This window comes from Chaetodon auriga, chromosome 17, assembly GCF_051107435.1.
Source record: "Chaetodon auriga isolate fChaAug3 chromosome 17, fChaAug3.hap1, whole genome shotgun sequence".
Lineage (NCBI taxonomy): Eukaryota > Metazoa > Chordata > Actinopteri > Chaetodontiformes > Chaetodontidae > Chaetodon > Chaetodon auriga.
The window spans coordinates 20,061,381-20,085,507 of record NC_135090.1 but is presented as its reverse complement, the minus strand read 5'-3'; the positions used below and the strand labels follow the sequence as shown (position 1 = coordinate 20,085,507).

The 24,127-nt window shown below is 43.0% G+C and overlaps 3 protein-coding genes across 6 annotated transcripts; 2 read left to right on the top strand and 1 right to left on the bottom strand.

Moving 5' to 3' along the window:
- Positions 1 to 173: 173 nt before the first annotated feature.
- On the bottom strand, positions 174 to 9,418 carry cfap69 (cilia and flagella associated protein 69). Its single transcript, XM_076754966.1, has 23 exons — positions 9,296 to 9,418; positions 8,554 to 8,613; positions 8,401 to 8,466; positions 7,925 to 8,034; positions 7,751 to 7,827; positions 7,192 to 7,362; positions 6,628 to 6,780; positions 6,191 to 6,368; positions 5,822 to 5,945; positions 5,637 to 5,685; positions 5,423 to 5,544; positions 5,092 to 5,323; positions 4,388 to 4,552; positions 4,168 to 4,283; positions 3,853 to 3,971; positions 3,651 to 3,732; positions 3,372 to 3,564; positions 2,847 to 2,984; positions 2,574 to 2,650; positions 2,062 to 2,259; positions 1,602 to 1,688; positions 1,433 to 1,516; positions 174 to 965 (listed from the first exon to the last, which is right to left on the bottom strand). The coding sequence occupies exons 1-23, from the start codon at positions 9,383 to 9,385 to the stop codon at positions 801 to 803; spliced, it is 2,856 nt and encodes a 951-aa protein (XP_076611081.1). The 5' UTR covers positions 9,386 to 9,418; the 3' UTR covers positions 174 to 800.
- A 388-nt stretch (positions 9,419 to 9,806) lies between these two features.
- Positions 9,807 to 18,354, top strand: kdm1b (lysine demethylase 1B). Of its 2 annotated transcripts, none has more exons than XM_076755051.1 (21): positions 9,807 to 9,993; positions 10,287 to 10,429; positions 11,590 to 11,711; positions 11,795 to 11,841; positions 12,016 to 12,127; positions 12,227 to 12,340; positions 12,429 to 12,467; positions 12,630 to 12,822; positions 13,012 to 13,196; positions 13,337 to 13,507; positions 13,611 to 13,685; positions 13,802 to 13,936; positions 14,052 to 14,223; positions 14,329 to 14,456; positions 14,789 to 14,920; positions 15,042 to 15,116; positions 15,230 to 15,346; positions 15,473 to 15,598; positions 15,935 to 16,057; positions 16,600 to 16,752; positions 17,116 to 18,354. In XM_076755051.1, the coding sequence occupies exons 4-21, from the start codon at positions 11,837 to 11,839 to the stop codon at positions 17,197 to 17,199; spliced, it is 2,139 nt and encodes a 712-aa protein (XP_076611166.1). In that variant the 5' UTR covers positions 9,807 to 9,993; positions 10,287 to 10,429; positions 11,590 to 11,711; positions 11,795 to 11,836; the 3' UTR covers positions 17,200 to 18,354. The 2 variants fall into 2 exon arrangements, with proteins under 2 accessions (XP_076611166.1, XP_076611165.1); XM_076755050.1 differs by having other exon boundaries at positions 11,795 to 11,884.
- Positions 18,355 to 18,921: 567 nt separating this feature from the next.
- Positions 18,922 to 22,974, top strand: LOC143334791 (uncharacterized). 3 transcript variants are annotated; one of them, XM_076753699.1, is made up of 10 exons: positions 18,929 to 19,046; positions 19,614 to 19,720; positions 20,667 to 20,792; positions 20,894 to 21,016; positions 21,100 to 21,252; positions 21,329 to 21,463; positions 21,563 to 21,688; positions 21,778 to 21,927; positions 22,080 to 22,223; positions 22,307 to 22,974. In XM_076753699.1, exons 3-10 carry the CDS (start codon positions 20,705 to 20,707, stop codon positions 22,369 to 22,371), a joined length of 984 nt encoding a protein of 327 aa, XP_076609814.1. In that variant the 5' UTR covers positions 18,929 to 19,046; positions 19,614 to 19,720; positions 20,667 to 20,704; the 3' UTR covers positions 22,372 to 22,974. The 3 variants fall into 3 exon arrangements, with proteins under 3 accessions (XP_076609813.1, XP_076609814.1, XP_076609815.1); XM_076753698.1 differs by lacking the exon at positions 19,614 to 19,720 and having other exon boundaries at positions 18,922 to 19,046; XM_076753700.1 differs by lacking the exons at positions 19,614 to 19,720; positions 20,667 to 20,792.
- Positions 22,975 to 24,127: the final 1,153 nt, after the last annotated feature.

Sequence of the window (24,127 nt, the reverse complement as noted above, 5' to 3'; positions counted from 1 at the left end):
GACTTATGTAACCCAAAAACACTACGGAGAAAATACTTTTAAACAACTGTCCTAAATGGACCATCTGAGCGCTGCAGCGGCCAAACACAACACGCTGCGGCCTCTGACATGAGCGTTCATTTTTACTGGACACAATTCAACTTTTTTATGCTTAAAGTCATTTAATGGTTTTTATTTTGATGTTACATAAGGCCTCAGTTTCCATGATGCCACAGCGGCTCCATTGGTTATATAAACAAACAAAGAATGAATGCATAGAAACATGCCTGAACGGTGCCATCATAGGTTTAATGATATGAATACATTTAAAAACCAAATTCTTTAATTAAGTTTCATATGAACTAAATTTTCCACCTGAAGCACACTTTTTGAAACAGGCACACGTTTCATTTATTTAATTTGCACGAATGTTTACAGTTGTACTGTGTATCAGACATACTGAAATAAGACATGTTAGGCCACAAAGGCCAGTCAGTTCCTACGCAGTGAGTGTGTGTGTGTGTGTGTGTGTGTGTGTGTGTGTGTGTGTGTCTATATGGGGGGTTGGAGGTGGGCTACTGTACAAGGTGCTGATTGTGCTCATCAAGTGACTTCATGTCTGCATTTGCTGCCAAAGTCAAATACATCCTTCAGTGTCTACAGATGCTGAGAATGAACTGTTGAACTATTCATGATAAATGAACGTTTGTGTGCTGCAAAGTTCGGTCTGTAAGGTTCATTTTGTGCTGGATGTACATTAAAATCTATCAGATGAAATAAAGGTGTAAAGGGCTTGTGTTGAACCAGAATCTTCGCAGACGTCACTCTTTTGCAGAGACGGTGCTGAAGTACTCCGGGTCCTGTGCTGTGGGGCCCACTGCGTCCTGACCTGCAGCCTTGATGGGAGCTCTGGCCAGCGTCACTTTCACTCCTGCAGGGCCCTGAGCGTCGGTGCTCTCTACAGACAAGACCTGCCCGATGAAATGCTGAAACACACAGCAAAACACAGAGCGTGTAATCATCAGGGAGCAGGTCTCCTTGTTGTGTCAGAGCATTTACTTTTACACCGTAAGAGGATTTATGATGAGAAAAGCACATTGTTTAACAGCCCCAGTGCCCAAAATGACCACAAAGGCAATAATTACTTCCTAAATAATGATTGCTTCCTCATTCTGGCTCTTTTATGAATCACATTATATGCGTCATTTTGATAAAGATAAAACTCTTTAATCTGTATTTCTCCTTTTTGTTTCAATACTTTTCCACTGTAATTCATGTGGAGGGGAGGGTCCTCTGAGAGAGCTGTTCCCACTTTCTGCCTGTAGAGTTCAGTAAAACTGTGATCACTTCCTGTCAAAAAAACTGATTCAACCACTTTGCTGAACGTACTGCAGTTTTGACCTCCTATAGCCAAACGACTGACAGTGAGCAGTACTGTGTGTTAGTGAGAGACCTCTGTATGATGACCTGCAGCATCTTCACACTTTGGTTTGGGTCTGGACGATTCAATGTACTTCTCCCTCTGTGCTTTTACTTCCTGCAAAAAAAACACCACAGTTGTTGTCACTTTGTAACAGCGACGCTGACTTATGGTTACATCTGCGGACATTAAAGAGAAAAACCTTCAGGATCTCGTAGTTTGAAGTCTTGGAGACGTAACTGTCCCACGACTTGGCTGTGAGCTGCCGCTGCTTCCAGCGAGACATAATCTGCAATAGACCAAAAAAACAGTCAGAGTGCAAATCATGAAAACAAGATGTCTGCTGTGTCTGCATGGATCACGTCAAGTCCCAGAGATAAATCAACTTTCTGTGAGATTTACTAGAAAGCATCCAGAGAGCCGGCTGTCAAAGCTCTGCATTTACAAACTGCCGAGAAACAACTGTGGGACACATCTGCCACAGTTCTTTCTTTCAAAGTTTGTGCAGCAGTTCATGATAAATGACTCCAAACACATTTTGAGCATTATTCATTAAAGAAAAAATCTTCAGCTGACGTCCACAGACTTAGCCTGAGGCTCTCTTCGTGACGTTGTTCCAGTTTTCTACTCTTCGTGATGTTACTGAATGAAACTCTCAGCACCTCTGTGTACATGAGCTCCTCCTCGCCGGCTTCCTCCTTCTCCCGCTGCTCCAGGATGCTGTTTTGTTCTGCCGCGACCCTCCTCGCCGTGTCCTCCGCAATCTCACAGATGGTGCTCAGAGCCTCCTCGTCAGGGCTGATCGGCCTCACGCCGTCCAAACTCAGCTCCCTGATGATCTCCTCCCACACCTCGCCGACCTACAGCACCATGACAGACACCTCCATGTTTGCAGTGTTTTCGGGTGGTGTCCAGTCTTTGCTTACTGCGTTAAAATTACACTTTAACATGTTTGCAGGACATACACTGGCTCTCACACTCCTGTTACATTTTAAAGTAAGACTTAAACTACTTTGCAGCTCACTGGACAATTTTAATGTGATCGCAACATCTTTCAAACTATTCAGATGGTGTAAAAAAAAAACAACACACAATCCTGATGAAAACTGCTGGTAGTTACAACTAATGTCATGTCCAGCACTATTATTTGTCTTTTCTTAAACAGCAGTTCCACCTTGAAGTCCAGATATCTCCTCACGATGCTCAAGGTCACGTAATGTTCTGCTGATAATCCAGGAAGGTCTTGAAAACCTGCAAAAGCAACAAATAATTACCATACGGTTTATCTATATCCATACATGTGTCTCTATCTATCCATCTATCTATCTATCTATCTATGACTGTCATAAAATATCATTATCTGCATATTTACAGATGCTGATGACTTGTTTAAATAAGTGACAACATATTTGCTAAAGTTCATCTCGTTATTTAATAACTGCTTTACCAAGTTTGCAGAAGATGGAGTAAATCTTTGACCGCAGGTTCTCTGATATCTCCAGCACCGCAGCACTCGGTACGTTAGCGGGAAATGAGAGCTGGGTGTCCTCCTGCTGGTAAAGACTGAGGATGGGCCTCTGGGGATCTTAAAGTCAAAAGTGAAAAAGCAGAATATAAGGAGGAAGGATCTCTAAATGTTAGATATGTGGAAGAAAGAAAGAGTGGCACTGCAGCTGTGTCTGGACCTGAACCTGCCCCACCAGCTCCACTTTGTTTCACCTGTGTTTTACCTGTGCGTTGGCCTCTAACTGACAGTGTTTGACACTTGGTACTTCTCTCTGCACTTTCTACAACGTGAACACTATCTAATTTCAGTGAATGAGTTGAAACATTTTAGTTAAGTGCTGATTTTCACTCCCACTCACACCTGCTGATGCTCAGGCTGACTGTCAATCTGCTGACCAACAGGTCAGTCTAGATACAAGTGACTGAGAACCACGCACAGCCTCGTACTGTCTTGCTGCGGACTGACCTGCGATCCCTCCGCGTGGGTTTCGGCTGACTTTCAGCTCCTCCTCCTCCTCCCTCCACAGCTGCAGCAGGAGTCTGGGAGCTGTCTGACCGCTGTGGTCCCTCCAGCTCAGGATGTGAGAGCGAGTGTTGGGGTTGTCACATAACTCCAGCAGGGTGGCGAGGATGCTGTAGTGTCCACATGTGGGACTCGACTGTTGGAGAGAGAGACAGTGTCATATTAACACTTTACATTTCGGTGCATATGGGATTCAATATTGGGAATCAATCAGCTACTTACACTGAGTAAGTCCAGCAGAAGCAACGCCCCCTCTTTAGCCAGAAAGAAATCTTCTGTGGTGTAGCAGCCCACAATACAGGACCTGATGGAAGGAACAGAAACCCTCAATGATGGAGCCAGATGTAAACATAAATAATAACATAAATTAAATCAGTTGGCCAGTTTATCTCTCAAAGTGTGTTTTGTCTTCCGCTGAACTGACCACACACAGTCCACCGTGGAGAGGATGAGCTTGTTGTGTCCCAGCCCGCTGTAGAACCTGCTGGAGCCTTTCCTCAGGAAGTGAACTGCCATCTCAACTCCCTCTGATCCAAACAGCTCCTGTGGAACAACAACATTGTTTTTCACCCATAGCGCTAAATATTACCTGACTTGTTTTGCCTCTCTACACACAAAAACTTGTCCTCAGAATAATTGGAAACACAAAAGTCAGTTAAAGGAGTTAAACTACTTTTTAGCTGTCTCATGGTGACAACTGGTTCGTTACAAAGTGCTCTTACCAGGATCTTAATCTCACCTTTCTGTGCATGTCGCTCTCACACAGCATTGAAAGTATCAGCTGAATATCTGACTGCATCTCCAGGGTGATGACATCCTCTTCCTCGGGATTTGCTTCCATCTGCATCAGAATCCCTGAGACAAAACAACAGGTATGTCTGTGCTGAACACGCTTATTATGTAAAACGTTTCCACTGATATTGTGCACTTTGTAACGTGGAAGTTTTAATTTAATTTACCCAGGAGCTGGCTCATGACTCCTTCATCACAAAGGTCCTGGTTGACTGAGTCGTCGCCTACAGATGCCACAGATCTCAGCACTCTGACACAGTGTCGCATCTGAGCCTTTTTACTGCCTCTTCCTCCTGTGGCATGGAAGCTGTGGCCCTGGCTGAAGTGAGCATCTGGACAAAAGGAGGACATATAATAAACATTCTAATCTTTTGTGAATAAAGGCTTCAATACGCTGAGTATTGTGACATTGTTGAAAAGTAGAGAAGGCTAAATTAAGGTATGAGCACTGTACAGGGGTTACATTGTCTTAAAGTATTGATCATTTACATGTGAGATGTTCTATGGCAGTTGCAGTTCAAGTACTAAAAGCAATCGAAGTGTTAGTTGAAGTTGAAGCACTGAAAGCGCTTGAAGTCTCTGTTTAAATTTCAACTCTGAAAGCGAATTTAGTTTCAAGTTCAAGCCCTGTGAACAGTTGAACTGTCAGTTTGTGTGCTTTCACTGAAAATAGTTAAACTGTCAGGAGATGAAAGCAGTTGAAGTGTCAGCTGAAGTGTGAAAAATTAAAGCAATGATAAAAGGCTGTAAAAAGAAATATTTTTAACAGTTATTTCTAGCTATGCTACATGTTTTTCCTTGTTTTTTGTCATCTTAGAGTCTCAGAGTTTTGCTCACTCTGACAGGACAAAATGTTTTGCTCCATCCTCACCTTGCTTGACGCACCAGTCCAGCAGGAGCAGCAGACATGTGTTTCCCTGACAGGACTTGTAGTCATCCAACATGAGCGGAGCGACAGTGGCCAGGGTGGCCAGCGCCTGCAGCTGGAGCTCCTCCTGCTGGACGGAGGACCAGTGGCGTGAACCTGAGCGGCGCGCAGAGGAAACAGCGGGAGGCTTCACGTGCATCAGCAGAGCCTGCAGAACTCGTTCTTCTTTGTAAAGCTAAGACAGAAAAATATGGAAGGAACATTTTGCACGTTTAGACCTTTCACTACATTTATTCAAACAATTACAGAGAAACTAACTGAGTGTGCGACTGACCTGCAGGGCAGCTAAGTCCTTTGACATTAAAACCAACAGATTCAACAACAGCTTCTTCATTTTCAAGTCTTCGTTACTGAAGTTGAGCTTGAGGTTGCGCACCAAAGGGTTGTTACTTTTCACTAAAACATAAATAAAGCAATTTTGTTACTATAAAAGATGCTTCAGCACTCAAAAATATTCAAATGTAAAAAGGAAGTAAAAGTGGCCTCACGCTCTGGAAATGTGACGAGAGCAACGAGCTGTTTGGCAAATAAACTCTCCTGAAAATCAGAAACATGACGTCAAGCAAATTGTAGCGGTACATTTTACACATTCTCTCTACATACTGAGCAGCTTTGTGACTAAAATATCAGCTGCAGTGCGTTTCCATCATAAAATTACTGATCCTGTACTCACAACAAGCAGAGAGTTGGGATTCTCAGCGATGAGAGTGGTGATCACGAGCAGGTCGTTTGCGAGTTGGAGGTCAGAATGTCGGACACTGTTAATCAGCTGGTGAAAAAACGCTTCTTTCAGAGATCTAAGATACGAATGAACAAAAAAATAAGATAACTCATATCTATCTGTACAGAATGAGAAGTCAGTATTTACACTTTAAGCTTTCTAGTGGATGGAAGGTGGTACATCGAATAACTTCCTCTAGATCTTAAAAGTTTGTAATTTTTTTAGAAATGCTTGTTGTGAATAAAAGATCATTAAGTGAAATGAACCCTACAAGCCATCAGCCACATCTGAAAACATCTTAAACCCACAGGAGACACGTACATGACACACTCCATGCTGCTGAGCTGAGCAGTGACCTCCTCCTTGCTGCCTCTCTCCAGCAGGTTCCAGAGGATCTCGGAGGAGCGGAGCAGGACCTGACCGGACGGGTCGGGTTCGTTCATGTGGAGACAGATCGTCTCTGCTCCTCGTGCATTCAGTATTGACACACAGTTCATATCTGGTTAAATGAGCATGAAAGGCAATGAAAGAGATGTGATTAATAATAAAACAACCCGCTGACCTGCTGACATTGACTCAAGGACACTTAAAATCACTGTTGTGATTGTTTGTCTGATTATTATTTTGGAATGAGCTGATTTAAGCTCTTGAGAGCTGGCTACTTTATCTAATGAAGGAGGTCATCTGTTGGATTGACATGTCTGACAGATCCCCTCCTCCGCTCCCTCAGTAGATGCAGAATAAAATCAGTTACTGACCAGAGGAGCTGGAGAGGATCTGAAGTGTCTGCAGGAGCTGCAGCTTGATGGAGGGCTGGTTCTCCAGAGCGGCCATGGAGAGGAGCAACGTCTGAGCCAGGTCACTGCGCTCCAGCAGCTGCAGCCTGTAGCCTGGAGAGGTCGGCTGGAGCCCTGCAGAAACAGATCAAAAGGTCCATACAATAGTTCAGCAGATGTAAGGTATAAACCACAAAAAACAAACTACAGAGAAGACGAGAAAATGACATATTCAAATATGGAAAGAAAGAACGAAAGAAGAAGAAGTGATACAATGACAAAATGTATTAAAATACAGATTCATGCTGTGATATACACAACAGTGTGTTGGTATATGTGGACAAAACTGTTTTACAGTTGAACAATGAGTTTCACAAGTATGTTCTCCGAGCTTCATCAGCCAATGCGGGTTCATTTTCAGCCTTGTGACATATTAGTAGGACGTTAAAAAAGACAGACATGAAAGAATAAAACAAACAAAAACACAGAAAAGAAAAGAAACAAAAGCACAAGCATGCCACCACGGAAGCCACGAGAGAGCCTCACTTCGTGAAAGTCTAGAAAATCGGTTGTCAGAGTGGGAAGTCCGAGGCTTTGGCCTGGAGAGAGGATCCGTACCATCGAGCAGCCGTTTAGGAGCCACAGAGCTGAAGAATGATTTCACAGACTCAACTATCTGCTGTCTCACTTCAGCATCTGACACCCTCATCAGACACCCTGCCAACAGAAACACATCTGTCAGGAAATACTCATTAAAAATCTATTTGTCTGAAAACCACCCTGTGTTTTAAAAAATTACCGAACCTTTTTTTTAATGACTGTGTATTTGTGACCTGTTTTTAAATCTTTGCAGGGAACCAATGGGCTTGGGGCTCAGACAGAAACAGAAAATGTGGGGAAGAAGTATTAAAAAAATGACTAGTGTATTATTTATGTCTTTTCATTGGATTTTTTGTCAGTAACAAAAAATGTAATAACACCAGCCTTTTCCTTTAAGTTCCATGTCTTCACATTCATTTTGAAAATTGAATGTAAATGCTATCAGTAATGACGCGGTCGTGACATGCAAACCTGAAAATAGCCGTTTAATAACTGATCTGTGTACCCATGTGAGAGAGGAACTCCATGACGTCCTGGGCGTAGTTCAGCTCATCAGATGCTTTCTCCTTCAGGAAGGGAAACCTGATATGAAGCAAACCAACATGTCGATGTTCAGGCGATGGCATGAGAAAAAACACCAGTGTTTTCCACAGAGGTTTGAAATATTTGAGCTTCTTACCCGCAAATTTTAAGTGCCTCACACAAAATAGGCACATATTCAGGATGATCCTTGACTTTCTCAGCACAGATGTTGAGTACTTTGGCGATGCCCGTCAGCTCCTTCAAAAGCTTGGAATAATTTAAGAAGTTTTAACATTTTTGGTAAAGTGTTTGCTTGCAGAAAGGTAAATCCCAGCGAGGGAGGGAAAGCGACGGGGCAAAGAGTCATCGTGACTGTGGTTATTTCTGAGAAGGGAAAATGCTGACAGACACAGCGATGCAGCTGCAAATTAGCGCCCTGGGAACGAAGTTTGGCTCCGTGTTCAGGTTGCATGAGAGCAAATCTATTTCCATCACTGCACCAGGGGACAGTGATGTGGAAAATTTGACAGTCTGCTGCAGAGTGTGACACCTGAGAGAGATTTATTTTGGAAAAGATGGCAAACTTGTATGTCAAGTGTGTATCAGAGGACTGAATCCAGAGAAAAAGGATACAAAGCCAATTTGGCTTCTCTTCAGTAGTTTCTTCAGGACGAAAAGGTGTCTCTCCTTCAAGTTAGCCTTCAGTGAAAAAGACAATAGAAAGTATGATTACAAATAACATAACTTAAAACAGAAAAATTCTGATGATGCTCAAGTTCAACTTACTGTCAAAGGATCCTCAAGAAGACGAATCACCTTAGTGAGTTCAAGACTTTTAGCACTGACCTGCAGTGAAATTACAGTTTAGGTCAAAGCAAAAGCTTGATTTACAATATAACACTATATAAAGCTTTTAAACAACCAGAGCTTTTCTTTGCTCCTTCTGATAATTAGGGTAATATTTAAAATTGCAACAGTTCACTACTTAAATAGCAAAACTTCACATATCAGTAATATTTTTGCACATCAAACAAGATAATATATCGTGGGCCTTTTCTTTACAATATTAATGACAAGTAAGAGTAAAAAATACACTGTAAATTATGGACAAATAAGCTATTAAGGGGCCGTTGGTCAAAAATAAGCTGTGGGTCCCTTCTGACCCCCTTCCTCCCACTCTCAGTGTACTTTGAGTGTACTGTCGCCTCTAACTACCCATCAAGCACAGTAAACACAGCAGATTACACACAGCATCTTCATTACATCCTCCCTACACCCCCAAACCAACATATAATCAATGTCAGCACACCTGGTCATGATTTGCTGTCTGCTAATTACTTTGAAAAATAATTTTTAAGAATCAGATCCTCGTGATAAGATGATTCCAGTCCTTTACATTCGCAGTGATCAGGGGTTATAATAATAATTATTATTTAATATACGAGTGAGTGTAAACTGAGAAGTAGAGCAGACGCTTCACAGCGTAATGAGTCTGGAGACCCTCCAAAGGCAGACAGCACGTGAGTACCTGCGGAACATGCTGGCTCTCAGCTGATGCTCTTGGTCTGGTTACAAGAATGTCCGGTTTTCTTCTGAGAGCAACTTTGCCTGAATCCATCTGCAAATTTCTGCGAGCTTCTTGCTTCAGCTTCTTACTTTCGCCTCAGAGGTGGACATCGTCGGTCCATTTGATTTTGGCCTCACGAAATGTTTTGCTTCCAGTTGGTCTGAAGTTAGCAAACGTCAAAAGAAGCCACTTGTAGATTTCTTACAGTTTCAAACATTATAAATAAGTCCAAGTTTATCGTCTAACCTCGGTGTTTGTTTCCTGAAAACAACGAGCTGCCCCAAAATGAAACTTAAGCGTAACCCGAGTTGTTTTTTAACAATAAAAAAATCCGAGAAAAGTCTAAAAATCAACGTCAGATAGTCGACCAACATCTCCCTCTTTGCGCTGATGTCGCTCCAGTCTGACAGCGTACTACAGTCGCTATGGTTACCATGTAGTACGGCGAGCAGCGGAGTTCAAAACTCACCTTAACCGAAACGCCCATTTCCTCTTTAAAACAGGAAGTGGTGTCTTGCAATAACAGCGCATTGATTTCCCCCACAACAATAAGAGGGAGACGTGTAAAACAATACAAAACCGACACAGAAAGTCACATAAACGTCAGTAAATCCCTGGTTTTGAAGAAACGCCGCAGTCGGCCATGCTGTCGGATGCAGGTCAGTGTTCATAACGCGCTGCTAATGCTTGCTACATGCTAAATGTGACAGGCGGACATTGTTTGGCTGGTTTAAAGAGCTAGCTAATGTCTTCATATGTCGCCACATTTGCTATGTTTGCACAATTAATCTCTTGTTTCATTCCATTTAGGTAGTATCTAATTAGCTCTGTTAGTAGGACACATGTTATCTGTCATAAAGAGCCTCATCAGTCTCAAAAAAAGGCCGCATGTGAACTGAGCTGTATCGCATTGTGCGCTGTTCAGACACGGATTGTTGTCACTAATGTTTAGACTACTCTGGGAATGCCTCTGGTGCTCGGCGAGCTAAGAAGAGGAGTTCCGGGGAGTCCTCGGGGGACAGTCAGACCCTGCGCTCCTCTGGAAGGAACATCAACGTCCGGGTGAAGCGCACCAACAACCCTCCACCTGGACAGGTGAGCTGCAGCGAGCAAGATCGGCAGTCATGTCTCATATGCCTTCATATCCTGTGGGGTCCTCCATGGCTCTGTGCTTGGTCCCATTTTTGTCCATCTGTATAAACTCAATCGATTTTGAGGCTGATATTAATATTTTTATTATATTATTTAATTTTCTATTATTTTTGGGGACTCTTTGGTTTTGATAGTATCTCGCCCAGAGTCAGACATGAAATGTGGGGCGACAAAGTCACAAGTTTTGTGCTTAGGAGGAGAATAAGTTTACAGCTGCGACATAGGCTTGTTGTGCCTTTTTGGCTTCAGGTTTTAAGGCCCAGATCATGAAGCACAGTGTCCACAGATTGAGTCCAGCTGTGGGCCTCTGCTACGTGCCATTCTCCCATCTCTTGCTTGCCTCATTTCCTGTCATCTTTTTGCTTTCAGTTATTCAATATTGACATTAAGTGCTCTCTTACGGCAACAGTGTAAAGGAGACAATGTTGCTTTTCTTTTCTTTAGCTGCCCTACCCTGTTAGTCTAATAGTTACACTAAACTGACAGACCTGGAGGACGTCAAATACTGGGTGGATGAAAAACTTCCTCCAGCTGAAAAGAACAAACCCATCCTAACCTGCTCTTATTTTCCGTCCTAAGTTGTTTGCTTTATCCCTGTTGGAATTTGTCATTGTCACGAACATGTGATTTTTATTTTTTACTTTATTCTTCCCACCCCGCCCCTTCTTTCTTTCCTTCTGTTTCTGTCAGCACTGCACAGCATGTTGGATCAACTGAGTTGTGTTTACAGTAGAGATGCGCTGGTCCAACTTTTTCTCTCCTGATACCAGTTCCTATGCCCCACTGGTTTTTTCCCCACATACAAAGTCTGTATGACTGTGTGGAACTTATTGGAATATTTTTTATAAAAGGTAAGATGAGGCCAGGGATTGTCGTGTCACTAAAAACTGAGTCAGCGACCCGACATGACTGAATGAATGAATGAATGACACTGATTTAATATGGAAGGGTGATGTCATCATACATACCCGAGCTGCTCAATAAGGTCAGTGATGCTGCAGATATTGATGCAGCATATGGGATCGATGCATCCCCACTTTAAAGTGGTCTGTAAATAATGTTGAGTTGAGCTCGGTGATAACTTTCTCCACACTGTCCTCTAGAGCAAAAGAAAAGCCACAGACACAGAGGAGGAGGACGACCAGTCCGAGAAGAAGTACAGGAAGTGCGAGAAGGCTGGATGCTCGGCCACATACCCAGTTTGTTTTGCAAGTGCATCTGAAAGGTACCTGCTTCTTTTATATAACAGGAATCCGATCCGGACTCTGATCGTTTTGAATGGACCTGATTTGCGTCATGTCTTGTCAGGTGTGCTAAAAATGGATACACCTCTCGCTGGTATCATCTGTCATGTGGTGAGCATTTTTGCAACGAATGTTTTGATCACTACTACAGAAGGTAATGTCGACAGAACAACCACTCACATAACATTAATAAAGCTTCTTCCATTATCTTCCATCAGTGTTTTTTACATTATGACATTGAAAGTGCTGTTGCGTCAAGGTTTTTCTATTTCCCCCCACTTACAGTCACAAAGATGGCTATGAGACCTTTGCTTTGTGGAAGAAAGTGTGGACTAGTAATGGGAAAAGCGAGCCTAGTCTTAAAGCTTTCATGGCAGATCAGCAGCTTCCATTCTGGGTAAGTGCAGGCAGTTTTCCTGGTTCCTGTTAAACAGCTAAATGAGGTTATTCTAAGTTCGTATATACAGGGATGTTCATTGAGATATGTTGCTTTCAGGTTCAGTGCACTAAACCCGACTGTAGGAAGTGGCGTCAGCTGACCAAGGAGATCCAGCTCACTGCTTCCCTGGCAGCGACGTACCGCTGTGGAATGAAGTTCAACAACATCAAGGTAAACAGGAAATAGCAAAAGAATTAATCAGTGATCAAGTGACATTTTTTAGTATTTTGTGGTGATGCTTTTGTGTCTTTGCCTGCAGAGTGAGGGTCCAGACCAGTGCTCCCAGCCAGAGGACTTGGTAAGCTGGCGATGTGTGTTATATGATCATTTTATGAATCGTAGCAGTCATCAAAAAGCTGTATCAGTCAGCCCTGCTTTAGGCAAAGTATGAATCCATTATAACGAGAAACTTCCAAGACAAGATAATGATCTGCATCCTCTTTAATCTTCGTTGTCACAGAGAGTGGCCGAGGTGACTGACAGCTGGTGGCATTCGATGTTGATTTTGCCGCCGTTGTTCAAAGAGAGTCCAGCCAGCCCTTTCCTCGCTGCCTACTACCCGGACTGTGTGGGGATGAGTCCATCAGGCTCTCCCAGCAACGTGTCTCTGACTGAGCTGAGGACAGACCACTGCAGAGCCGTCCAGCCACAAAGTACGTCTGCGAGCGTTACAGGAACAGCCTTCGTTTATGGTGCAGTGATAGGACAGACAGTTACTCTTTGTACAGACACGTGTGACAAAGAGGGAGTAATACATCAGGGGGATGCTTGGTCAGCTTCCATGTAGAGATAACAGTTTTAACCACATAGCAATGTGTAGTAATCATGCTTTTCTCCCTCAGTTCCAGGCCTGTGTCCATACTTCCAGCCCTTCTACCAGCCCAACGAGTGTGGCAAGGCTCTGTGCGTGCGGCCGGACATGATGGAGCTGGATGAGCTTTACGAGTTTCCAGAATTCTCCCGCGATCCTACCATGTATTTGGCTTTGCGTAACCTTATTCTGGCCTCCTGGCACAAGAATTGCAAGGTACACTGCAGACGTCTACCAACAGCGACTGACAAGAATTGAATGTTTCTTTTTCTTCCCCTCCTGCAAAAAAGGGAACAGATGATTTCAAAAACAACAAAAAGTCAAAACAATGAGCAGTTTTTCCTGTTTTTGTAAAGGAGGTGCTGACTTCCGAGAAATGTGCTCTGCACATCATCGTCCGGGGGTTGGTGCGTGTGCGCTGCGTGCAGGAGATGGACCGGGTGCTGCACTTCATGACCAGGAAAGGCCTCATCAACACGGGCGTGCTGGCGGTGCAGCGGCCTCTGCTCCCCGACAGATATCGCTCTGTGAGTGTCTGTCATGACACAGCAGCGCACGTCTTATGTAAATGTTTTTATCATTTATTTGGTTAAGGTTTACAGTACGTCCCGCATGTTATCATCTTTGCAGAGGAATGTCATCATCATCGGTGCCGGGGCTTCAGGGTTGGCTGCTGCACGGCAGCTGCAGAACTTTGGCACTCAGGTAAATGTCCTTGGCTCACGTTAGTTCCTGTCACTCATCTCCTATGACCTTCTATTTCACCCTGTTTGCTGGCCACAGTGCTGTGCCTTACAGTCTTCATTTTCATTGGTCTACAGGTGGTGGTGCTGGAGGCAAGGGAGAGAATAGGAGGTCGTGTGTGGGATGATACATCTCTGGGAGTCACTGTCGGGCGAGGAGCTCAAATTGTCAATGGCTGCGTAAACAACCCCATCGCCCTGATGTGTGAGCAGGTAAGAATTTTTAAGAAGAAAAGAAGGAATTCCTGATCTTGAATTTGTGTTTTTAACTTCAAATAGAAAAACATTTGTGTTTTGTCTGATTCGACTCTTCACTCCTCTGTTGCAGATGGGCATCAAGATGCACAAGCTGGGAGAGCGGTGTGACCTCTTTCAGGAGGGGGGGCAGGTTACTGACCCCGCCATCGACAAGCGCATGGACTTCCACTTCAACGCCATCCTGGACGTGGTGTCAGAATGGAGGAAGGACAAGTCGCAGAACCAGGACACGCCGCTGAAAGGTGCTGCGCTGTTATTGTGTGCAACTCAGCAAAACTATTTTCAAAATAAAAAAAAACAAATAAACACAGCAATTATTACAGATTTTTGACCTTTCATCTCTCCAGAAAAAGTCCAGGAGGTGAAGAAGAACTTTCTTCAGGAGTCTGGAATCCAGTTCAGTGAGTTGGAGGAGAAAGTGCTTCAGTTTCATCTCAGCAACCTGGAGTACGCCTGTGGAAGCACGTTAGACCAGGTCTGAAAAACTCACACACGGAAGATTTTCCCGTTGTGTCGGGTCCAGGTTGAATAGTTTTTCCACTCAAGCTGGAAAAACATCAGGCTGGCTTGTTGTGAATACATCCTACATTTCTGGCTGCCCGTGTAGAATCAGCGCAGAATTCATCACAGAGACAAAGACACAGTTAATGTCCTGGAAAATGTCTCGTCTGTGTCTGACCTGTAAGAAACCTGCAGGGAACTCATGTCTGCACTCTGCACGTCATGATTGTGTGGGCTTTGATATTGTGTCCTCCAGAGATCTGTGATGAAAATATTCTCAGCTTTCTTTGGTTTCTTTCTTTTTAGGTATCGGCGAGATCCTGGGACCACAATGAGTTTTTTGCCCAGTTCTCAGGAGACCACACTCTACTCACCAAGGGCTACTCTGTGTTACTCCTCAAACTGGCCGAGGGCCTCGACGTCCGCACTAAGTGCCCGGTTTGTACCTCAATCTTTTCATTTCAGCGGCTGCTTTGACCTTTTTTACACAGTGTTGTTTACTACATGAAGAATCCCGTCCTTAAAAACATCAGGTGTACCTTTTCCCTTTCACTTCCAGGTCCAGGCCATTGATTACTCAGGTGATGTTGTCAAAGTTACCTCCTCCAGTGGGTCCCAGTGGACAGCACAGAAGGTAAAAACATGAATAAAATGTATGTTAATATATGTAATCTTGATTATCAGTTCATCATTTCAGAGAATGTTGGGTACATTTTGATTAGCTTTTACATCCTTCCCTCTTGTCAGGTTCTTGTTACGGTCCCACTGACTTTACTTCAGAAGAACTGCATTCAGTTCAACCCTCCGCTTCCTGAAAGGAAACTGAAAGCAATCCACAGCCTGGGAGCTGGCATCATAGAGAAGGTAACAACTCTTTGTGTGTAATTCATGGTTGTAAATAACAACAAGCCACCAGGCAAAAGTTTCCTGACTCAGCTTTCCTGATTAGAAAGTTGCCTCCTCCTAAAATCTATTTTTAACTTCTTACAGATTGCCCTTCAGTTCCCGTACAGATTCTGGGACAGCAAAATCCAAGGCGCAGATTACTTTGGTCACATACCGCCGAGTCCTGACAAGAGAGGCATGTTCAGCGTCTTCTATGACATGGAGCCGCAGGTTTGTTTTCCTCACAGTAAGACAGTATCCTGCCACTCATCGTGTCTGGTAATCGCACACTCTCCCCTCAGAAATGACACCTAATTCATATTCTTACTGGAGAAAAAAGGTTTGGATTGTTGGCCTTGTTGCTGGCCAAACAATGCTGTTTATGTTTTGATAAACAGAAATATATAAAAGATGAACACAGTGAAAGCAGAAAGTATAAAGAGATTACAGTGTGCACAATGCTGCCTTTGTGTGTGTGTGTGTGTGTGTGTGTGTGTGTGTGTGTGTGTGTGTGTGTGTGTGTGTGTGTGTGTGTGTGTGTGTGTGTGTGTGTGTGTGTGTGTGTAGGGGAAGCAGGCCATCCTCATGTCTGTTATCACCGGTGATGCTGTCCCTGCTGTCCGGGACATGGAGGACAAGGAGGTGGTGGATGAGTGCATGAAGGTCCTGCGAGAGCTTTTCAAAGAACAGGTAATGGTGTCAACGTTTAACCCAGTCACACGATGCCAAAGCGAAACCAACGCTTTGGACGTTTTTTGGAGAGTCGCTTCCACTTTAATTCAGGCTAACTGATGAAATAGCCCCAGAAACTTAACTGTGGAACTAAACTAGGAGCTAAAAGTCACATTTATTTGGACCCTTCAAGACCGATCTGGCTTCTAAAGGTTGTTTTTGCATTCAGCAACACGAGGGCATCGTATTGTTGGTTGTAACTTGCTGCTCTGCTCCTCTGACGTTGAAGGTTGTTAAAAAGGAGACATAAACCTCCACCCTGACAGTTCCTGGACTGCCAGAAAGTACTTTGCCCAGAACAGCCACTTTGCATGGGCTATAAAATTCTGTGCTGTCCAGGATCTAAAATTAGACTCAGATCTGTTGAGTCGGGTAAAGTCTGAGTTCCTGAAAAGGTTCTGACTGTGCCGAAATGATTAAAACTCTTTGTGATTGTACTTCTTGTGTGTTTCTCATGACAGTTGTTGTTGTTGTTATTTACTGTGTGTCATCCTCCATAGGAGGTCCCAGAGCCAGTGCATTTCTTTGTCACACATTGGAGCAAAGACGTGTGGTCCCAGATGTCCTACAGCTTTGTGAAGACGGGAGGAAGTGGAGAGGCCTACGACATCCTCGCTGAAGACGTGCAGGGAAAAGTGTTCTTTGCTGGCGAGGTAACACCGCACACTTTAATCAAAAGTGTCTCTAATGGTTTTAAAGCAGTGATGTGGGTTTTATTTGCTTTTGATGGGTTATTGCTGCCCTTTGAGAGCAGACCTGGTAAGAAAAGCAGGTGGTAGTAAGAAAAGGGTTTAGCTGATAACATGCTCAATAAGAGGACCCCGAAACTGAAGCAGCTACGTGGAGTTCAGACATAATGAATTCTGTTATTTCTGACTGTGACATTTCAAGATGACTTTTGTGAAAATGCAGATCAAACTCCGCTGTTCGTTAAATGTTGTATTGTTGAACTCACTAGCTTTGCTTTAGTAAAGGACCTCTTGATTTGATTTGTTGTCGTTGGTTTTTGTTTCCAGGCCACCAACAGACATTTCCCTCAAACTGTGACAGGAGCCTACCTGAGTGGGGTCAGAGAGGCCAGCAAGATGGCTGCTATATAAACTCTCATTTCCAGAGCACTCAAACACCAGCATGGACACACGGGTTGCACGGAGCGACAGACCGTCAAACAGCTCTTGACTGCATTACCTGAATTGCTCCACTTGAAATGATATTTCGCTGTACTGTGATGCGTCTGATCAGCAAGACGCCGTTAGTCACTTTCCAATAGCGGGGTCAAGTAGCGCTCTACATTTTTAACACAAAACAAGTTAAAGTGCTTTTTATTTATATCAAAAATGCAGCCGGCAAATCGTTTGTTGGCGACAAGATGCAAAAAAAAAAAAAAAACAACAGCAAGGCTCGAGCAATGGATGATCCCTGTGCGGCTCTGCCTGGGTCCGCTGTGCTGGAAAGCAGGATGATGTTATGTTTGTGGTGTATGTAGCACTTCTGTGATGAAATGGTCCGAACATTTAATTTAGAGAGATTAGGGCACGTGAAACATTGGTGAACTCTCAGTCGTCTAATCATGAATTCAACTGAATAGGATTTATTCTCCAAGGATCACGTTTCAAGAGATTATATTGTATTGATATCTAAAAATATTGTCTTATTTGAGAGTTACCGACCGATGTTCCATACAGCTGTAATGAATTTGCATTGTGATTACTGTGTTGGTACAAACGGTGAAGAGAAGTGGATGAAAGGTTAGACATATAGTCGTAATTCTGTGATAGCACTTTTGATTTAAAGCAATTATTTGATTTAAAACCAATAAGAGAAGGAATGAATAGTTCACATGTATGACAAGATTTCTCCGTAGGACTGAACATGATCAGAAGATTATCCCCTCACAGTCTCAGGGATGTGATCAAGACAGCAACACCCAAACAGAAAACGATGGAGGGAAGTGATGATGGAGCAATCAGGATGGGTGGCAAGAAAAATAACACAACCGACCAAAGGAGGAAAAAACTCTCCATGTTTCTGTTGTATTAGTTCCTGAACAGTTCAGTTCCTGAGGTCTGGGGTTGGGGAACAGCACAACAATGTCCTCACTGTGTTTGATTCATGTTAATTAATGAAGCTTTATATGTAGGTCCTCATATCACTGTTTGGATCATATCCTGTTTGTCTGTCTTTACAGTGCTTGAATATTTATCTTGTATGTGTGTAATAAACTGAGCTATCGACTGCCATCCTGGTCACTTACACTTCTGGATGAATGTTTGGTTCCTTTTTTCCTCGTCAAGTCAGGAACTCAAATCAGCTTTAATGCAATTACTGATAAATATTTGTGCCAACCCGCTCTGTAAAGTAAACCTTACTGGGTTGACTTGTTGTTTTTTAGGCTAAAAACTTCAGCCTGTCAAATGTGAATAGTGTATATTCAGTCACAATTCACATATGACTCAGGGAAATTGTGATTGACAAGCAATTTCACAAATTCCTCATGACATACAGACTCTGTGCACTGAAAGATGGGCTGGCACTGGTTGGTAAGCAGGTGGATAGAAAGTTCATTTATTGAGAGGATCGAAATGGGAATCATGCCTTGATAAAATGCAACTATCACACAGAGAGGAGCCTCATGTGAGCAGAGCTGTCAGAAACTGGAGTAACGGATCATTCACTGAAAGCTATAACATTGTGAAACAACAAAAACTAATTAATTTTCTCTGAGGATTTAACCTATTCAGTGGAGTTTTACACATGGCCTGTGGGGGCAGCACCACGGCTTTGCAGCGTGTGGTCTGCCTGCCGCAGATTCCATCAGAAGAAGAAGAAGCTAACGTAACTCAAAAAGAAGAGGCAGTGGACCAACTTGGGGCGGTTTGGATGAGGAGCATCAAAATGGACTGCAGCACAGCTGACGAGGCGACCAATGTAGTCCAGGACTCTCCAGGTAGTTAGAGTAACAGTGTTATTTAAAATTTTAGCTGAGCGGGAGGACATTTCATTGAACTGCGTCGGAGCTAAACGCTAAGTTAGCTTACAACTTAGAAATTAGGCACTGGCATCACTGCTGCTAGCGTCTTAAGATGGGAGAGTTTCCACCGATCCAATCGAATGACATGTGAGGACAACAGGAACATTAGCTTTTAAAACACAAATAGTACTGGTAGTAGTTATGGTGGAGTTTAGCTAACGTTAAGTACTGTAACGTTTCTTCAAGTACTGTAACGTTACGTCACATAAGCATGATTTTGTGGTATTTATTTTCCATTTCCAGTTTTGCCACTTTACACTTCACCACACACTTCAGAGAGAACATTCTACTTTCTCCTCCACTACATTCATCTTGTGACTCTGCATTTTATCATGTTAAAATCAGACGAACAGTAGTTGAGTAAACTACACGCAGTATGTTAAAGCATAAAAAAAACTTCTCCCTTCTTAATGCATGATAACACAATACATTTAACACAGTTCTTTTACTTTTGATACTGTAAGTATATTTTGATTATGATAGGCAGCGGGTGTGTGACATCATCAACAGCAAACCGGCCATTTTTGGAGGACACCAACTGTCACGTGTACACCGGCACCACCCATCATGCTCTATAGCCTGAACTGAGGGTGGGTGATATGACCTCAGTAGATGGGTCTTTCCTGTACCAACAAAACTAGCTGAGCCTGTGCTGAGGTATGAAGTGTGGAGATAATTAGCTATGGCAATGTGAAATGGCCCACAAAGCAATGTGAAAAAACTGTTGAATGATGCCCAGCTCTTCACTGTCCCTCAATATTAGATACGCCAGCATTGCTCCAGTGAGCGGGTCTCCAACAGATGCTACGAGCCACGTTAGCTGCAGAATGTGCTAACGCCAAATTCTACAAGCTAACCAGTAAAGCGGCAAAGCAGCACGAAACTTTCAGGTTCTAAGTTTGAAGTCGAGATCGAGCCATCCTTCAGCCTCAGGTTTGAAGTGAATCCTGCTTTGTATTGGCCCTCAGAGCAGTCCAAAATACAGTGATTAGCGCACACATGTAGCCTAAGAGTTTTCCAGTTGTTGTGGAGATATTTCCATCAGGTTAATCCACTTTGTCTCCACTTCCTCAGATGGTGGGAGTAGATGAAGGCTTTTGTATTGTGTATTCGTGTGCATTGTTCATAATGTTACTGGAGTCTGTGTTATTGGAAGGAAGATCTTAGTCACTTGATATAACGTCGGTTCTATGAGTATGTGCATAAGCATCTATCTGCATGGTATCACAGCCACAGTAAAGCATATTATTATTAATATGCTAAGACATTCTCTATAATGATGGCATTACAAAATCCATGTCATGGCAGAACAAAACTGGTACACTACCAACCCGTAGTCTGAACCCTTTCAGTCAAAACAGAGGGGAGAAACAGTCATGTGAAAACAGACACAACTTAAACTTTAGCTCCAGCACTAAATTAAAAAAGGACAAAAGTGTTGAGAACAACAAATCAAGCAGACTGTCAACAGTACTGCCAGTTGAAGCAAAATATTTTCAACTTTACACATTGTGATATCATCTTCTCCTGTTGTAGCTTTAGATGACTCCTCAGATGACGAGCCTTTGATAAAGATGAAAACAGTCTCTGCACCAGCTAAGAAACCAGTGACAAAATACAGCCCGTCAACCAGATCTAATGGCACAAATAGCAACAAAGCAGGTGGTTACAGTACCATATGTCATCAGCCATATTTCAGCTGTGATTTCTGCTTTGTGTCTGGAATGGATGCTTAAAAATGTTTGTATCTGTAACTGTTTCAGATGTGAATACAGATGAGAGCTCCGACAATGAGCCGCTCATAAAGATTGCCAAAGTGTCGTCCAAAGCTGTGAATAAGCCTTTCTCAGTGCCTCCAAAAAAATCTGTCGATACACAGGAGAGAGGTAAGGTAATTTTCTCTGCACGCACCCTCAGCATCAACAGGAAGTTACTGTTCTCTTGGTCATGACTTCCTTTTCTTACACAGAATCCCAAGATAACGCTGATGGTTCGGATGATGAGCCTTTGAGTGAACTTGCCAAGAGACTTCAGTCCAAACCTCAGAGGAAGGCATCTGTCATGTCGTCTAGGAAAGCAACCCCAGTCATGAAATCTAAAAGGAACTCAGCAAAGAAAACAGGTAAGTGTTCAAATTTGGTAATCACCTCATCTAAATTGATTTTCCCACAGCAATAAATATGTTTTATGTGTTTTAGTTAAATATGCAGAGACTTCTAGTGACGATTCAGACGATGAACCACTGGCGACAACGAAGAGGAAGCTGACAAAGGCTCTTGAGGAGCAAAAGAGCAAGAAAACAAAACAAAAACTAAAAGACAAATCACTAAAAGGTAGGCAGCACTTTCATTAGACTGGCCAGAAGGAGTGAATTCAGCTTTATTTCAATTCAAGTGCTAGCCTTTGGATTTTAAAAGACCCCTCATCCTCAGACAGCAGCTCGGATGATGACGATGATGATGTTCCCTTGGTGAACCTCATTGCCAAGAAGAAACCAGTGAAGAAAAACACAAAGACAACAGCTGTATCGCAAGGCAGTGCATCCAGAAAGAGACGAGGTACTGCAGCAGTAATGACGACATGGACAACACATATGTTGTATAATGAGAAATGATTTAAATCCTTGCTGCTTTGACTTGTTTGGTAGGACTTTCTGATGAGAGCTCAGAAGATGAACCCTTGATTAACTTTGTGAAAAAGGACAGCACAGACAAGCAAACAAAAACCAAAACGAAGGCTTCAGCTCAGAAGAAAAGAGACACAACTCCTGAAAAGCCAACAAAGATCCTTGTGTCAGGTAAAGAGTCTGACCCAGCCAGTTTTGGGCAAGTAAAAGTGACAGAAATGAAAATGCGTAACAACAACATACACTGGAAAACAAAGTGTTGTTAAGAATTGTTATCAATCAGTAACGCGTTTATGTTTCATTAATGTTTTTTTTTTTTTCAGGGTCATCAAATGACAGTTCAGATGATGAACCCTTAATCAAGGCAGCCAAACACCCACAGGTGACCAAAATCCTCAGGATAATATTAGAGCGGTGTGATGGTGAAGAGACGGGGGCAGCAAGAAGCCTGAACAAAACCAGTGCAGGTACTGATTACATAATCAGTCACTGCTGATGCTGTAACAGAAGCTCAGAATAAAGATAACATTGTTGTTTCTCTTCAAAACAGACACACAGGCTGCTGAAAAGAACGAGGAGTCAGACGGCTCAGAGCAATCACCAGAAGAAGCATAAGAGCAGGAAAGAAAGGCGGGAACAGGTTGAAGAAACTGCCTGTTGTTCCCGTTCACCTTCTGGACTGGGAGGTTCAGACGTTTGAAGGACTCTTAAAGTGTTGTAAATCCGTCGGAGAGACGCCTCCCGAACAATGACAGTGTTCATTTAAAGTTTTGTACACAGTTCATATGTTAATTTAAGTTGTTGATATTTTTACTCCTGTTTGTAAGTTTGGGTTTTAAGTTTGTGGGTCCCTGAAAGATTTAATGCACAGTCTGGATGTTCTTTTACTCTTTGTGCCCGTTGTTTACGTTGGCTGTTTCCTCTGGTTCTGGGTCTAGTGTTCAAGTGTGAGGGGCAGAAGCGTATTGTGTTTGTGCCAGTGTGTTGTTATTAACAGTCTTACTTTGTCCATTGCTGTGCATCGCCACCGTCTTCTGTCTCCAATGTCCATCTTGTATTTCTCTTCAAGGAACAGCTGGACAGACGGTCCGGAGGCACAGCAATGGGTGTGACCTATGCACCCTCCTGTGCCAACCTCTTAGTCAGAGAATGGCAGGAAAAATTAATTTAGAGCTCATCCAACCCCTACTTGGACAAAATAAAGTGGTTTAGACACTACATAGATGATGCAGTATTCTTTATGCAATGTGGAGAATATGTAGCACTTGGAGTTCATAAACAATCACAAACTTGCGTACTACCGTCCGTCGAAGAGCCACTGATCGGATTACAAACCTAAGGGCTGAGAGTTGTGACGGTGCAGCAAACAAGCATATGACATCTTTAAGTGTGAGTGGAACGTTCTTCAGAGTGATGTCTCCTCAGCTGCTGTTAACAGAACCACCTGTGCTTTCATTCAGACGTGCACCGATCCCGACAAGCTGAGTTATCTTCTCCTCCTACGCAAACAACCTGGATACAAATGCCATGTGGATCTTTACGGTACATTTTGGTAATGTCATGAAGTAAATCCCACCAGGTATCATGGATCATTTTTGAAGGAGACGTGAATTTCACAACGTCACAGAGACTGTACTGCACCAATGCCATGAACGCCTCAGAAGATGGGTTAAGCATGTTTAAACTGGTTCAGATGTTCCAGGTTTTCCTAGCATACAGAAGAGCACAGCTGGCAAGGACTAAGTGGCAACAGAGTTCAGACACAACATGATTTGAGCTGTGCACGCTGCTACATTTAGTGCTTCATCAACATGGCTGTGCATGCTGCTTTGCTGTTGCTGTGTGATGGAAGCCATTGGAAATAATGGTGCTGTTGTTGCGTTGTGTCTGTAGGGGCCTGTAGTCTTCATATGTAGCCACAAGGAGCAGGGGCCCCAGAGACCAAGTTACCCAGAGCCCCTGATGCCAAAATATTTGAACCCAATAACATTGGCAGCCCAGTAGTCACGCTCAATACAGGTAAAGCCAATCCTGCTTCAGACTTTTGCAAATGGATTTTTGAAATCCTGTGCTTCTTATAATTCCAGATGCTAACTAGATTATGGATTTCTTAAAGAGGGTTCAAGAAAATGTTTCAGCATTTTTCCTTGGTAAACAACTTGGACAGTTGACTTTCAATATCATTGATTTATTTTCTGTTATTCGCACTAAAACCCATATTCCCAAAACAATTAAAGGAGTGAACACGACATGATAATGCGAGAAAATAACATTAGTGCAAATATAGATGTTACACTGGCAGAACACCAAAAAAATCAATTAAAATTTTGAGTTTAGTTGTTTTCTTAAATGACATGAATTTGCAGGGAAG

Coding starts and splice junctions, on each gene's coding strand:
- kdm1b (XM_076755050.1), top strand. Junction 11,885..12,015: donor TTTGATCACTACTACAGAAG/GTAATGTCGACA, acceptor CCCCACTTACAG/TCACAAAGATGGCTATGAGA. Junction 14,921..15,041: donor ACGTCCGCACTAAGTGCCCG/GTTTGTACCTCA, acceptor TTTCACTTCCAG/GTCCAGGCCATTGATTACTC.
- cfap69 (XM_076754966.1), bottom strand. CDS start 9,385: ATGGATTCAGGCAAAGTTGCTCTCAGAAGAAAACCGGACATTCTTGTA. Junction 8,467..8,553: donor TTCTTGAGGATCCTTTGACA/GTAAGTTGAACT, acceptor TTTTCACTGAAG/GCTAACTTGAAGGAGAGACA. Junction 5,324..5,422: donor AGGACTTAGCTGCCCTGCAG/GTCAGTCGCACA, acceptor TTTCTGTCTTAG/CTTTACAAAGAAGAACGAGT.
- LOC143334791 (XM_076753698.1), top strand. CDS start 18,980: ATGAGGAGCATCAAAATGGACTGCAGCACAGCTGACGAGGCGACCAAT. Junction 21,253..21,328: donor GAACTCAGCAAAGAAAACAG/GTAAGTGTTCAA, acceptor TATGTGTTTTAG/TTAAATATGCAGAGACTTCT. Junction 22,224..22,306: donor CCTGAACAAAACCAGTGCAG/GTACTGATTACA, acceptor TCTTCAAAACAG/ACACACAGGCTGCTGAAAAG.